This window comes from Lepisma saccharinum, chromosome 2 (assembly GCF_977018435.1).
Source record: "Lepisma saccharinum chromosome 2, izLepSacc3.1, whole genome shotgun sequence".
Lineage (NCBI taxonomy): Eukaryota > Metazoa > Arthropoda > Insecta > Zygentoma > Lepismatidae > Lepisma > Lepisma saccharinum.
This window is the reverse complement of record NC_139230.1, coordinates 11,586,979-11,603,151: the sequence shown is the minus strand read 5'-3', so window position 1 is coordinate 11,603,151 and position 16,173 is coordinate 11,586,979. Positions and strand designations below refer to the sequence as shown.

The following is a 16,173-nucleotide window of genomic DNA, read 5'->3' as shown; positions in this document are numbered from 1 at the left end:
TTAAGGGCGAACAATGATAGGATCTGTCCCCGTTTTTAGAGAGTATGTTTAAATCAACAGTAGAGTGTGAATTGCCGGCATTTACACCCGAAATTCCAGTAACCGACACGAACACTTTTTTACGTTTCAAGCCTAATAATTGGGCTGCGTTCTCGCTCAAAAATGACTTTTCACTAGCACTATCCAAAAGTGCTCGCATTGAGTGAAGCTGATTTTGTTTACCCTTTACTCTCACAACAGCAGTCGGTAACAAGACACGCGTTGCGTCACACTGCGTATCAGCTGTTATGTGCGACACCACTTGCGGCGTTGCCAAGTTTCCACTTACCTTAGCTCTTTGCGAAGTTTCACGATGGATAGACGTGTGGTGAGACTTACCACAAGACCTACACGAGCCTGATTTACACTTATCCACAAAATGGGAATTATCAAGGCAGTTGAAACACAAGCCCTTCGATTTCACAAACACTTCCCTCTCTGGCACAGATAGGCTCATATATTCTTCACATTTACTCAAAAAATGCGATTCTCGACACATAGGGCAAGAGGACGACACGTGAAATGAATTAGCACTTCTTCTAGCACTGGGTTCACTGTGGGGGGTGGGGGGTTTCCTTTGGGATCCTGGTTTCGGGTCCTTGGAAGATGCAGATGCTGCGAGCGCTCTCGCTCTGTTGTCCAGGAAGCCGCTCAGCTGTTCGAAAGTAGGAAGTTGCTCGGACGACACGCTCAGCTCCCATTGTTGCCTCGAAGTACTGTCCAATTTCTCCACGGTATGAAACACTAGGATAGCGTCCCAATGCTGCACTGGAATGTCCAACACACGTAAAACTCGAACACATTCTGTCGTCACGTCAACAAGCTTGCGTAAGCCGACAGCAGACTCAGTTTGTAATGAGGGTTGGGACACAAGCCGCTTAATTGTGTCGTTCACTAGCGCGTGTTTCTGTTCATATCTGTTGGTCAGAATGTCCCATGCTTCTTTGTAATTCGTATCGGTTATCGTTATAGACTGTAACAATAACGCGGGTTCACCACGGACGCTCGATTTCAAATACTGCAGTTTTTGCGCGGGCGAAAGTGACGCGTTGTTGTGTACGGACGCCACGAACAAGTCTCTAAAAGAAAGCCACTGCTGCAGATTTCCTGTAAAAGTAGGCAAATCCAATCTTGGTAGACGCACATCACTCACTGTCTTTGTCTCGGTCACGGTCACGGTAGTTTGCTGTTTTTTCGCGATGTATAACTTGGCCAATGCTTCGTCGAGCCTGTCCTGCACTGAACCAATTTCCTCATCATACTGCTCAAACTGTTCGTCGGTGCACTTTTCTGAGATTTCACGGATCAGTTTTTGAGTGTCTTCTGTCAGTTGTAATGCTTTGTCTATGTACACTAAAACATTACCTTCGGTGAGATCATGTGCCGCCAATTTCTTCTCTAAACGTGTGACATCACGTTTGAGGAGACGTTTGTTTGAAAGTATCTGCTCCATATTTCAGTCTCAAAACACGTAAAGTACATACACGAAGGTCACAGTCACACCCGGCAAGGATACGATGCACAGAATTGCCGGTAAGCACAAAACCACTGTCTCTCGAAGCTCAAACACAAAGCCGTTAATAAGGCGCACTTTCTCAGCGGGAACACAATGGATGACCGGGCCGTAACGAATCGAATCAACCATTTATCCGGGCACAGGAGGACCATGAATAGCTTCCTAGTTCCTGGGTGTGTGGTTTCGCGTATGTCAGTTCACTCTGGTACAAATGAAACATATACGTAGATTAACTTATACTTTAATAACATGAAGCACGTAAATAACACTGAATATAATGAAGAGTTCTTCACAAATGTACACGAATATGACGAGGCGTACAACACACGTACGTCGTCTCACGACTCAACTCGGACTCACACTGCGCATGCGCACACTGCATGGCAACAAGCTTAATAAGAATGACAATTCGTCTGAACACCCAGCATGGCAGTGGTATGCGAAGAGACTGACCATGAACCTATACTTGTAAGTTTAACCCAAATCGACTGAACCCCAACCAAGTAGAAACAGTGTTGGATACCATATCAGGTGTGCTTATTTGTCCTTTTTGGTCATTTTTCCATTTGAGTTTTAAGATACATGATTTTCTTTGTGTAACAATGTCATTGTTGAAATGAAAATTATTTGGTTGGATGGCATAGCTTTCCCTGGCTCATAAAAAATATATCAGCCTCGTAAGCCATTGTTTTCTCTTATTTGTACCATCTAACTTTTCCATTGACAATCTGGTTATTTGATAAGAAAACAACATTCTTGATAAAAATTATATTGAATCATAATGAATATTTTAGCAAGACTTTTCTCATAAAAATTGTAATCTATTAAGAAAAAGTAATGAACATGATGTATGTATAATTGGAGAAGTGGGTGAAGTTCCTTCTAAAAGACATCTATGCATATTTGATTTTGATATATACTTATGAGAAATTATAATCTAGTGTGTGTGAGGATACCATACATAGATTTTTTTTTAGTTGGTATCATTTTTATTGTAGTGTTTTGTTCAGGTAGAAATTCTTGTAAAACAACTGAATAGTGCCTGCTGACATTAATTTGTCATGTGAGAACCAGAGCGATGGAACTCCAATTTATCTAATTTACAGGAGGGAGGAAACAATGTATTCTTAGGAATGTGTCTGACTCTTAAAAAGAGTAAATAAACTGGAAATATGCGAGTCCACGTTACTGCCAATTATTAGAAGTAGAGATATGTCCATCTGACTCCAAATAGAACTGTTCAGAGGAGTTTATTTAAACAAAACTGAAAACTGCATTTTTTGGAGTTATGTTTCTCTGGTTCTCATACGGTGTGATGATGTGATGAAATTGATGAAGGGACATTCACAAAGAACACCCATGCCCAGGCTGGGATTCGAAACCTGGGATCCCTGGCATTGGAGCAGTAACTTCTAACAGTAAACTTCTTTTAAATTCTAATGGCAATAGTACTTGGTAAGGTTAGCAATGGAATTTTAATAATGTATCACAGACATGATTTTGCAAAGTAATCGACAGTGGGGGATTCCATTCTTACACCCATGTCAAATATGATGGGTGCAAAGATTGTGTTCCCAATCGGGGTTTTATGAAAGGCTCATTTTTTTTTATTTATGGAAGCTGATAAATTGTCTCCTATTCTCAAATGTAGTCTTTATTCGTCACAATCTTGTCAATGGCTTCAACATTAATGAAATGACCTTTTGCCTATGCTATTTCTGAAATTGAACTTTTTCATGATCCACTATGGTGTAAACAATTGTGTACCAGCTGTGATGTAACTTGTGAAAAGCTTCAACATGTAAACAACACATCTTTGTGGTTGTGTTAGAAAAACCTTGTAGCTGATATTATCATGACAGATTATGTGACAACAATGTACTAGAGTGACAACATATTAAATTTAAAGTGTGTTACAAGTGATATAGTACACACTTTGTCTTTATCCCAATAGAATTTATCATTAATCTTAAAGACTAAGTGTGGTATGTGGTACCTAATTTACATCTGTTTTGTTTTTCTAGCAATTCATCATACAGACACGTTTTGTATGCCAGTTTAACATTGAGGGTAGAGTTACAAGTGTGAATGCCCAGCTACTTGGAGATACGATCTACTGTGAGAAAATGGACTTCCAATATTCCTCGCCAGCTCCCAACATCACAGCCACATTTGCTGTAATATGGGGTGGTTCCAAACCTTTAGACAATCCAGACAATATTCATGGTGAGTTTCACATATCTACATGATGCAGTTAATTTTAGGGGTGAATTTTTGTAATTTTTAGTGTAAAATGTAGTTTTCTTTGTCAAATATGTGTATAGTTCCAAGGATGCACAGTTGAAATTTGTCTGCTGTAGAGAGCAGCTGGAAGCATAAGATGTTACATTGATTTAGGGAGTGATTTTTGGATACGACTGAAGGTCCAGAGAAAGTTATTATTTAACTGCTCTTCCTCAAAAGCTTTTGTTCAACATCTACATGCATTTTGGCAGAATTAAAGAATGTTCACCCTATGTAAAACAGTACCTTTTATTCTTAAGAATATTAAATAGTTCCAAAATTTGGTATTGAGGCATAGTGACAGTTTCGCACGAGGTGTGCAAGAAAGTATGGATTTCTCCCCATGTTGCAAGTGGAGGCAGTTTTTGAAGTTTATTATTAAGCTAGGTATGATCTGTAAGAAATATGATGAATAAGTATTTACAGAATCCCATGTATTCCTTGTAGAGAAGCAACTTCAGCTTCAAGTTACGTCTAATGAAATGGAAGTTTCGACTTGACCCACCACAAACAAAATCTTCAACCTGTCCTCTTTCTGTTCATGTGTTTTTCTATGCCATTGGAAGTTTGATATTCCCAAGACAACAACTAAAAATAATAATCCCATAAGCGTAATGCTAAGTTTCTCCCTCTCCTACAACCGTCCAGCGCACAGACCTCTCTTCTCCAGCTTGCAGCGGGGAAAGGTCGGTTGAGGCAGTTTAGGGTCTCTCCAGAACCTTGTGTCTGTCTGGACACTGAAACTGTTAATCTTTATTGGCTGCACAACATAAGAATGTGTTTTCTTGTAATAAATATTGTACTTTATGTGAATACTAATTTTTATTATTTTACAAATGTTTCTAACAAAGCAAATTTGATTTTTTTTCTTTTTCCTATACAGTTGTGATTTATCGCTGCAAAGGAATGGCTGACAACTGTGGCATGTGCTTGGCTTTAGCAGAGAAGTATGGCTGTGGCTGGTGTCAAAGCTCAGATCGCTGTGAAGTCCGAGAACAGTGTGATAAAGGTTCCGGAGTTTGGCTCAATCGCAATCAAACCTGTCCAAATCCTAAAATTCATGAATTTGAGCCAACTTTGGGACCTTGGGAAGGTGGCACAAACATAACCATTAGAGGAATCAACTTGGGGAAAACATTTAGTGATATTTACGGTGGTGTGAGGGTGGCCGGCATACAATGTGAGCCATACGAACACTTGTACATAAAAACAAAGCAGATTGTTTGCCGTGTTGATGGTCCTGGCACAAATGAACCTCGTAAAGGTCCAGTTATAGTGAGTGTGGAAGATTTTCGTGGAGAATCTCAGCAAAAATATGAATTTGTGGATCCTGTGATAGAATCAATACATCCAAAATTTGGCCCCAAATCAGGAGGAACAACACTAACAATAACTGGAAAGTTTATGAATGCTGGCAGCTGTGTTCAAGCTTTCATTGATGACTTACCCTGCAAGATAAAAAGGTAAGATTATAAGGAAATATCTTTATTTCTCATTTGCTTGAATCACAAAATTTGAAGATAAACAATACATATATTAAAATTTTATTTTATGTTCACATTATGCACAGATTATAGGTATAATAAAATACAGGGTGATCCATTTGAGATGTCGAGAAAAGCAAACCATTATATATAAGAGGTTAATTTACGCATATCTGAGCAGTTTGTTGTAGGGGAAAGTCTTGCAGTATGGACCACCTTAAGTATTTTCATTATAACTTTTGTTAAAGTGAAATAACTGTGAATTTCAAAGCAATTTTCTATTCTTCCAGAATTCCTTTGCTATAAAAAATATATTATATGTTTTATATTTACTTATAAATAGCTACATATTGAGATAAATAAAAATGTTTTATTTTTGACAGACTGAAAAATGTCGTCCAGTACAGACCACCAAATATGGACAACAGTGAAATACAATTATTAAAATCAATAAAACAAGAAACCTTTTACATTATTATGTCTGCCCAATTCTAATAACAATATTTTGTAATACTGTGATATGCAATAACTATATTAAATATTATTAAATTGATGAGGTAGCTTTAGATACTCTGCCAAATCATATGCGAATTTTAGGAATTCCTTCCTACCAACGGGCATAAACTAAGCATCCATGGCTTTCATGTAAAACACTAACTGTCACTCCATATCTTCGTGAAAGGTCTTCTGAAACCTGCCCATCTGAGGAGATAAAGTCACAGTTTTTCCAGCTTGTATTGCTCTTACACTGTCTCCTAACGTTGTTTTAGGTACACCAAAAGCAGATGCAGCCTGCTGTTGTGTCACACGCTTGGAAAGTATATCATCTACAGCCACCTTCATATCTACTTCGGCCCATTTTCCTCTGTAATGATAAAAAAAGAATCTGACCACTATCTTCAAATTAGACCACATTTTCTTCTACAGTTAATATTGAAGCCTCCCGATGGTGCAGTGGTGTAGTCGTCGTCTTGTAATCAAGGGGTCCCAGGTTTGATACCTGGTGGAGGCACATAGTGGTTCGGATCCCACTTAAAACTGTGGGTCCAGTCCCGATTAGCATTACTGTGCATAAAGTGGACTTAAAACACCAAATCAATCAATCAATCTACAGTTAATATTAGTCAGTACTGGATGATGGTGGGGTGGTCAGTCCTGGACGACACACTTGTTGTTACCTTGCAGGTGATGGCACACTATGTAGTGAATATATTACATAGCTTTTACCATAAACGTTAACCTAACACATGTACCTTTCAGAGGTATTGCAAAACATATGATGGACTTACCTTAGAAAAAACCAATGGTATCCTAAAGATAACTTTTCTCACTCAAAATATTGTGAAACTTATTCAACGCCTCGCAGTTCCCTCACTATTGAACAAAAGACATAGCACCCGAACTGTGAGAGGTATGACTACAGGATCCCTTTACGTGTCACTGTAGTACCCTTTTATCTATCAGCAGATGTGAGAACTGTAAGCCAGTCGGTACTGTGAGACTTACCCCTAATATAAGTTGAAAGGATGTAAGTTTGAAGTGAGTGGAGGTTTACAGGCTTCAGCGTGCATGGTAGACAAGTATGGCAGTCAATCTGCAACAGCATGCACAATGTGTTGTATTGTACCAAAATTTTCAAATCTTACAAGTCATGTTGAATGCTAATGTGCTAGGACATGAAACTTGTGACACTCCTACACATGTGCATACCATTAGCAGGCAATAAATTCAAATATTTTCTTGCATATAACAGTTGACTTTTTTGACATCTCAAGCGGATCACCCTATATAATCAATCTTGTATATCCAAAGGCCTTATCTTGTTATATGTTCTACTTTTTATATATTGATTATATGATGATGATGATGATGATGATATTCAAGTGGTTTTAGTGTTTGAACATATGTACATAATTTTTGTATTTTAAGAAATTTTTCATCTGAAAAAAAATGGCACATGTTATTACTTATTTTATATTCAAACTTTGGAATCTTGATAAACAATAACATTCTCTGGCATTATTACTTTAAAAGTTTTTCTGCCATTTTCCATCCTGGTTAAGAGAAAATAGAGCATAAAATAAATAAATAAAGCATCATGCATGTTACATCATTGGAATTGGTCATGTTTAACCTCCTTTTATTAATCTCTTACTAATACAAAAGTTTTAAAATCAAGTTTGTTGTTTCTCTATAAGTGGAGCTTTTATTTGTATGTTTATTTTTCTTTTGATTTCTTGCCCTTCTTTCTTATGAGATTTTTCATAAACGTTTTTCTAGCTTACTACCAAATGATGCTGTATGTATCACAAGTGCCTCAGAGAGACAAAGAATAGGAAAATTAAAGATGAAATTTGATAGAGGAGATCGCCATTTTGAAAAGGAATCATTTGAATATGTGGAAGATCCAACAATTGAATCTGCAGAATCAGGAGTGGAAGGCCAGGTGTGTATTGTCATAATTTATTCTGAAAAGGTTCCAAGCACACATCATTGAAAGTTAATGAGGGATTTTAATTTGTCATTTTAATAAGTCAAATGAAAGTGAGCCAAGATGGTTTTTATTTTGTCAGAAATATACTTATAGTATTTGAAGCTCGGGTGAGTGGAACATGGTAACCAAATTTGTACAATATTGAAGACAAATTTATATGTCCGAAGTAATGCATCCCGAACATAAGACACGTCTCACTGTGTAACGACACTAGTGATTCTATGCTCATGGAAGTCTGTACTATGATTAATGTCTACTTTTGAAGCCAGTTCATCCATAGTGTGGCACAGTGGCAAATTTTCAAAAATTGACCTGATTTACCAAAACAATTCTAATATATTGTATATTTTTACTATATATTCAAGAGATACAATAGAAATAAAACCAATGCAGGCATGCATGTAAAACAAAAACAGTAGTCTGACGACTTCAAAATTTTCCAGCAATTTTTAGTAACCAGGTAACATGAGAGACTACACCACTGCTGTGGCATCGATCTTGTTGGGTCAATGCATCAACCCATGCAAATGCAATGTGATGTCATGGCATGAGAGTTTTGTCTTGATCTCCAAGTCATCTCCGCAGCTGACACATCCATGAAATGTTTGCATCATTGTTTCACAACGGCAAATTCAGTGCAATGCTCCCCATATATTGCAGGTATGTGGTGATATGCTTCGTGCTGTCAAACACTTGCAGCAGGCAAAAGTATGACCACACCGCACTGTTCCTCTACTGGAGCATCCATTGCGATTGAGACCTTTCGTTAACGTAAAGTAATGCAGGATCCACTGTGCTTTGCAGCACAACAATGCATCATTCACACAGATTGTGCGAAGTCACCAGATGAAACCAATCAACCTAGAGAAAGACTGGCTCATTTTCATTGGACGTGCCCTTATACACTGCTCACAAAAAGTTTGGAATATTGTTATATTAGGCACAACTAGTTTGGAATATTATTATATTAGGCAATAAGTGATAGGATGGTGGTATATGTCAGCAAAAAGATGAGAACGTCCACCAGACAGATACCATGTGTTGTTGCATTCCAAGGCCGTGTAACAATATTCCAAACTTTTTGTGAAGAGTGTATATCACATTATTGAAAACCCCTTGACCCCATTATTGAAAACCCCTTGACCCCCTTTTTTATATAATATTGTTACCTTGATATAAGGTCTTAATGACACTCATTGTAGATAAATATAATAAGATCAGACAATCACCCTACTATATACTCCTATTGGCAGCCTACATAACATGATGTGCTAAGAATACAGGGATCCTAGTTTTGAATCCTGGATAAAGCATGAATGGTTTTTCTTTTTGTTTGTTTCATAATCTATACTCTATCCCAGGAATCTCTGGAGGGCCTCCCCGATAGCGCAGTGGTAGCGTCGTCGCCTTGTAGTCAAGGGGTCCCGGGTTCGATACCTGGTGGAGGCACATGGCAGTGGTTCAGATCCCACTTTAAACCGTAGGTCCAGTCCCGATTAGCCTTACTGTGCATAAAGTGGACTTAAAACACCAACTCAAACCCCAAACCAAAGGAATCTCTGGAGCAAGGCTGCTCATAGTTGCAGAGAAGGGAAGAAAGTGAGTGGGTGGAGCGAAGCAGTACACACTGCTGTAAAGGCTGGTAACTGCAGTTGCTTACCATCTCTCCCCCTCCATTCAATCCCATTCCCTCTCACATGTTCATTGGTCGAGCCGTCTCGCATCACTACTCGTGCAGAGTTTGGCTTTCATTCGCTTGCTCCAGAGACTCCATTATTTCATCATAAAAGTTCATCATCAACATAAAGACAAAAATAACCTAATTTCAAATGCAAATCCAAAGCAAATGTATTTTCCATTTGAATGCAACATATATTGAAAAACTGTGTCTACGAAAAGCTAAATGTATTTGTCGTTTTGAAATTAAAACAGAGGAATCAAATTTTGTTGCTGCTGTTAAGTTTTTGTTCTGATTTTTAACAAATCCTAACTCTAGTTGCTTATTGTTTTTCAGCTCAAAATACCCAAAGGCATTCCTGCTGGTGGAATTAAAATATCTGTATCTGGTAAAAATTTGGCATACATTCAGAATCCACAGATGTATGTGTACTACAAAGACAAAGGTTTCTACAGTGTAAGTATGAAATTGTTACATATATATTTCTAAATAAATATGAGAATAGATATTGTTCAACATCACCTTGTTTTCTATGTTTGTCATTTTCTCTTCCATGTGTGCGTGTTAAAGAAATTTTTCCTTCTCTTTTACTTTCTTCTCCATCTTGATTCGTGTACTTAGAAGGGTGCAAAATGGCCAAGCAACAAAATATTTTAACTCGTTCACATTCTCAATCTCTCCGAGTTTTTATAAAGGTTTTTGTTGAAAGCTTCAAACATTTTATTACTAGGATTTCTTCACCAAATGCAAGAACAATATGGTATTTTCTTATGTGAAATTTCATATGATATATATGTAGTATAGTACAGTGTTTTATAGTAGTATGGTCATTTATATATTCATTTATTTTGTAGCAATGTGTTGTGCACAGCAACTCGAACATGGCTTGCAAATCACCAATGATTGATGTGGGTGGAGATTCCATTGACGCAGAATCACCTGAAAAATTGGAATTTGGATTTGTCATGGATAACGTTACAAGTGTTCAAAATCTGTCCTCAAGATTACAATCTCATTTCCTTTTGTACCCTAATCCAGTGTATACAAAGTTTGAAGAGGAAGGAGGAGTGAAATATTACAAGAGCGATTATCTTACAATCAATGTAAGCATTAGTTGATTTTTGTGTCATCATTGTACCTTGTCTCTGTTCACATAACTCCCAATCACAGTTTGCTGATGTAGTTGACTTGAAATATATTTTCAGAAGAATAATGTGGCTGTACTAAATTAAATTTGACTGTAGCACATTTCACAGTGTATTTACCAAATGTTTTACCTCAATTAAGTTTTGATGTACTTTCAAATTATGTATTTGCCAATTTCAATAATCAAGATTTTTTCCTTGGTGTTTTACTGAAATACTGGTATTGATAAACATCACCTTTAACTATATTTACTTATTACTCATTGTTAATGGTAAATATAACAATAATGTTACAACAATATAACTGTAATACTATATGGTATTGTTAGAATAAATTACTGGTATTACCAGTATGTACATCTATGCACCTTAAATTGAAGTTTTTTTTTTTCTTCTCAAAAGCTGAAGCAATTTACATTTGATAGTATCTTGAATTTGAAGAATTATGGTAAATTTTTAAAAAAATGTAATGGGCACTCTATAAAGATTCTATTCCATTTTAATTCACTGTGTGGATTAAAGTAGATGTAGGTTTGTAATTCATTTATGTTATTAATTTAATATTATCTTCAACTATATATGTATTGGGAAAGTTTAGATTCTGACATGCAAAGTATGCATTTTTAAAGTATCTAACATTATTTCAATTTCAGGGTCAACATTTGGATAGAGCTTGCCAGGAATTAGATGTCGAGGTTCAAATTGGAAATAGCCATTGCAATGTTACATCTCTTTCACGTCTGCAGTTAACCTGCAGACCTCCAAGTGCACAGCCTCCAGCAATGAACATAGATGGACGTTCAAGCAACCAGGAACTGCCAGAAGTAGTTGTAAGTACTGGCATGTCATAGCATATCATGGCTTCAAAGTAAAGTTTAATTCATTTCTACAGAAAGATGATAATTTACAGATAACTGGTGGCAAACATCATGTAATTTGTGAAAAACCTCTCTACAGTGTCGTGCACTGAGGATAGATCAATCAATCTCACGTCTCTAATTATTTTCAAATCACAATATTTATTGTCTTGAAGCTTCAGTTCATATGCAACACTTCTTTCCACATGCTTCTCGTCCCTTGATGTGATCAGCTGGCAAGGCTGGATGCCATAGCTGGCTCTTTCTCCTCCTTACCAGTTTCAGGTATAGACAACCACCCAAAGGGAAAGGAAAGATTTCTGCCTGTACCTTCCTTGCCCCCTCGCCCCCTGCTCCAATGATTGAAAGCCCGTGGTTTCAGGTCCTCCAGTCTATCTCCTATAGGACAGATAGGGGATTGGTTTCCCTTCGATTCCTTTGTAAATCCTCTAAGGAACTCAGGGGAAAATTTTCTGCAGTACTTATGTTCTCTGTATTTACACAACCTTTTAAATGTTGTACAATATGTATGTATAATATGGGATGTAGTTTTATTTGTATATGAATGGGAACATACTTGTATTATGTGCAGACAAAAATGTTATGTTTTCTTTCCTCTTTTTTTCCAAATAAAATTAATTAAAACATATAATTAGGTAAACAAGTAAAACTAAACTAAATTTTTAATAAAATTCCAAATAAATTATAACAAAATTACAAAAATTATGGAATATATAATGATTAAATAACAAATATTTGCTCATGCTCTCTCTCGTTCTTGTTTTACTAGTGTTTTATATAAATATACTAATAATTTGGCATCCAATAAAAAAATGGGAAGCTAAACAGTCATAAATATGGATGTATTAATTTGGGCAAGAAAATGCACGTTCTAATTGTTGTGGGTTGGTTTATTTTACTTCACCTTTCTGCCACATTTGGTTATTGCGAAAATGAGGATGAGTGATGATATAATGGACTTCATGAAGGGACCTCACAAAGAACAATTCAGGCCGGGATTGGAACCCGTGACGAGCACACATTCTTGTTCTTATGAGATGTACTCTACAGTGAATAATGAAATAATTTGGAATGAAAAATGTATCCCAGAACTCAGAAAGCCAAATGAATATCATTGAAGAAAGTAGAAAAAAGTGTGTTTTGTTACCTGTTCATCTCTTCTAATATATTGAATTTTTGCCACCTCCCATTGCTTTTTCTAGCTGTATAGATTTAATCGTGTTAAGTTGCTAATGAGCTTACGGAAGTCACGAGGGACAATCGTAAACATAACTCTGGACTCCTGATTTCACAGTGCCCTGCAAATGCACTGGGAGAAAATTATTTGTATTTTCCCCCCTTTCTTTAGCATTGCTTTTCCATCACTTTACCTAAATTCTGCCATGACGATGAACATTGATGAAATTAAACTGATGAAGAGTGTTTACAAAGGAACACTCGTGCATAGCCAGGGCTCGAGCCCGGTAGGGAAATGAAGCAATGCACATTTTTTGGAAAAATGTTAATCATGTACAAATATGGTGTTTCAAAAATCCAATTGAAATTTACGTACCACTGAGTAAATACGCAGTTTGCTCCACCAATATCCATGTATTTGAATAGTTAGAGCTTTCCACTCATCGTTGTAGTCGGCTGACCTCCATGGAGGAGTGCAAATGGCCCCGGATCGGTACCCGGTGGAGGCACATAGTGGTTCGGATCCCACTTTAAACTATAGGTCCAGTCCCGATTAGCTTTTATGTACATAAAGTGGACTTAAACACCAAATCAACCAACCCTGGGGGAGTGGTTATCACTGCACGCAATGACACCAGGAGTTCCGGGTTCGATCCCCAACCTCGGCATGGGTGTTATTTGTGTTTTGTCTCTTCATTAATTGTATTGTATCATCTTCGCGATTAACCAAATGTGTCAGCGATGCTAAGTAGCATAAATCAAATCAAATGATTGATTGATTGTTTGATTTGGTTTGTTTTACTTCGCTTTTCCTACACTTTTGGCTAATTGTCAAGATGATACGATAAAATTGATGAAGGGAAAAACACAAATAACACCCAGGTCAGGGTTCGAACCCGGGATCTCTGGCTTAATAGTCAAATCAACATGTTTTGGATTTTCGAAAGTAGGTGGGATTAACGTGTGCTTCTTTTCAGTCATCCTTCGTCATTTTGCAATCCTTTCCTTTCTTTGACGTTCTATTTTTAGGAATACCGGGCCCTAAAGGGGGGAGGGGGATTATGACCCACACCAACCTCCCTTGGGCACGCCACTGATTGCTACCCCAAGTGTCGACATCACCGCTCGTCACTGCCTCTCTCTTAAAATATTTCATTCTTTTATAAGCTGATGGTATGATCAATTAAAAACAGAACTAACCACATTCCCTGTCAGAATCGCAGAGCATTTCTCTACTTCAAGATCAACTCAATAATTCTCTGAGTGTTAGTGACAATGGTTTCACATTATCCACTGTCTAGTGCTTTTAACTATACTTATTCTAACACATTTTAAGATTAGAGGAGCATGGAGTAGTTTGTTAGTGCAGAGGATATGTAGTAAAATTCTGTCATATTTCCATTCTAAGTTGGAAGACATGTTGAAAAATAATGAGTAAAAAAGAATCAAATTTCTGCAAATGTACAAGTTGAACAGTGTGTTCTGTATAAATCAATATGGGTCCAATAGACCAGAAGGCAATTTGAAATGCTACTGTGGGCATTTTGTGTAAATACAGTGAAACTTCAATTTTACATTTTTCAGGTGATCAATTGATCAGGATAAAAAATTATCAAATGCAGGAATATGTAAAATCTGGTAACATAAAAATTGATGTTCCACTGTATATCATGCCTACAATATCTTGATGGAAGGAACAAGCATTCTTCCCTGCCATTTACATTGGTTGATTGCAATTGTAATATTTTTGGATATATTTAATTATTTTAAGGAAATGTGTGTTTGTTAGGCCCTGACATTTGCAGAAGTACACTATTGTTACTTTCACATGTAAATGGATGAACTGTATATAGGGAACATAAGTGTGCTAAAAGCATTCATTTTTTTAAATGCTTTTTTGAGATCTTCAAAGCCTAATGATGTAGACAGTTAGTTTTATCATTGTTTTCTATTTTGATTTGTTCTTTAACATAGTGTCACTTCTCCCATTGTAACTGTGAGCAAATAACGATGGATGGGGAAGATATTAACTATTTCATAATATATAATAGTAACTGTTTGTAATAGTCAGCATACAAAGTGTCATAAATATGTAATTTTGTTCTTACAGGTGATAGTTGGTGGGAACTTGAGATATGTGATAGGAAAATTAAGTTATGCATCACCAACTGGCATCAATGGACCCCTTTCGAAACCAGCACTCATTGGTGTCATTGCGGGTATTGTTATCCTTGTGATAATTTTTATAGTATTTTTAATAGCATACAGGAGAAAATCTACTGAAAGCAATAGAGTTTTGAAGAACATGCAAGAGCAAATGGATATATTGGAATTACGAGTGGCTGCAGAATGTAAAGAAGGTGAGTAGCAATATTTATGTACTTCCATTTAGATACATTCTAAAGTACAAAATAAACTTCATCTGTTCCTATAATAAGTTTTTAATATTAAATTAATTACTACGTAGATTTAAGCAGCTTAATTTTAACATTTATTTATTGCATACATATTGTGATATGATTATGCAAGTCATAATCCATGTTTGTATTGGAACTTGGTGTATTGCTGAGGTTCATTGTTTCTAAATGAATGTTGATTCAGTTTGTAACATGTTCATGTTGAAAGTTTATACCCTTATTTTGAAAGAACACTTTAATTACGTTGCTTGAGGTATGGCTTTTCCTGTTCTAGTCAAAATGCTGGGTCAGTCACTTTAATACTATTTTGTGCTCTCTGGCTGGCACACAAAATATTGAGAAGTTTCCAAAGGATAGTTCACCATTTTTATCATGTGAACTTCTATATTTGAAAGCAAAGGATTAATGGAGATCCTTGATGAAAATTGGAACCAAACACAGCCAACAAATGTTTTCATATTGCTGAAGTTCCTCTTCTAATATTGGCAAACGCATGGTATGAGTAACAAAACCCAATGCCCAGTGTATCTGATATGTATTTGGCTTTCAAATGTATCCCCTCACAACTCAAAGTCTGCAATTATAGCGGGAAAAGTTTCTCTCTCATAGAAAATAATGTCTATCATAACTGTGTTTCAGTATTGGCCAGTCTCGTAGCGGACTAACTACTCTTTAACCAATAATTATATGTTGTAGGGTTTAATCCTCATGGGAGTTGGTTTTACAAATGAAGTACTAAGACCTATTAGAACTATAAAGTTAAATTAAACATCTTCAAATAACACACTGAGCTTTATGTCCCTACCATTGCATCACTGAAAAATGGCAAAATTTTGCATAATTCTAGTCTGCCAAATGTCAGTTGGCAATTTTCATCCCCCAAACTCTGGAAAAGTATAGAAATGCATTGTTGATCATAGACTAATAGTTAGGGGAGACGGGGGTAGTGCTGGACACTTAAGCTTTGAGGTTGAATTACTAATTTATTTGGAAACATTTTTTGAACTTCACGGATTCTAAAGAAAATATACCTTCTCTTCCAAATTAAACAGTGCTCCCAATG

General features: G+C 36.6%; 1 protein-coding gene across 4 annotated transcripts in view; it reads left to right on the top strand.

The window, feature by feature from the left end:
* PlexA (plexin A) overlaps positions 1-16,173 on the top strand; it is a 597,216-nt gene that overhangs the window by 564,317 nt on the left and 16,726 nt on the right. For all 4 annotated transcript variants that reach the window (XM_083117039.1, XM_083117040.1, XM_083117041.1 and 1 more), the window contains 7 exons: positions 3,580-3,781; positions 4,722-5,301; positions 7,603-7,768; positions 9,831-9,950; positions 10,349-10,597; positions 11,293-11,469; positions 14,804-15,053. In XM_083117039.1, the coding sequence (XP_082973165.1) occupies positions 3,580-3,781; positions 4,722-5,301; positions 7,603-7,768; positions 9,831-9,950; positions 10,349-10,597; positions 11,293-11,469; positions 14,804-15,053 (1,744 nt within the window). The remainder of the gene's footprint in view (positions 1-3,579; positions 3,782-4,721; positions 5,302-7,602; positions 7,769-9,830; positions 9,951-10,348; positions 10,598-11,292; positions 11,470-14,803; positions 15,054-16,173) is intronic.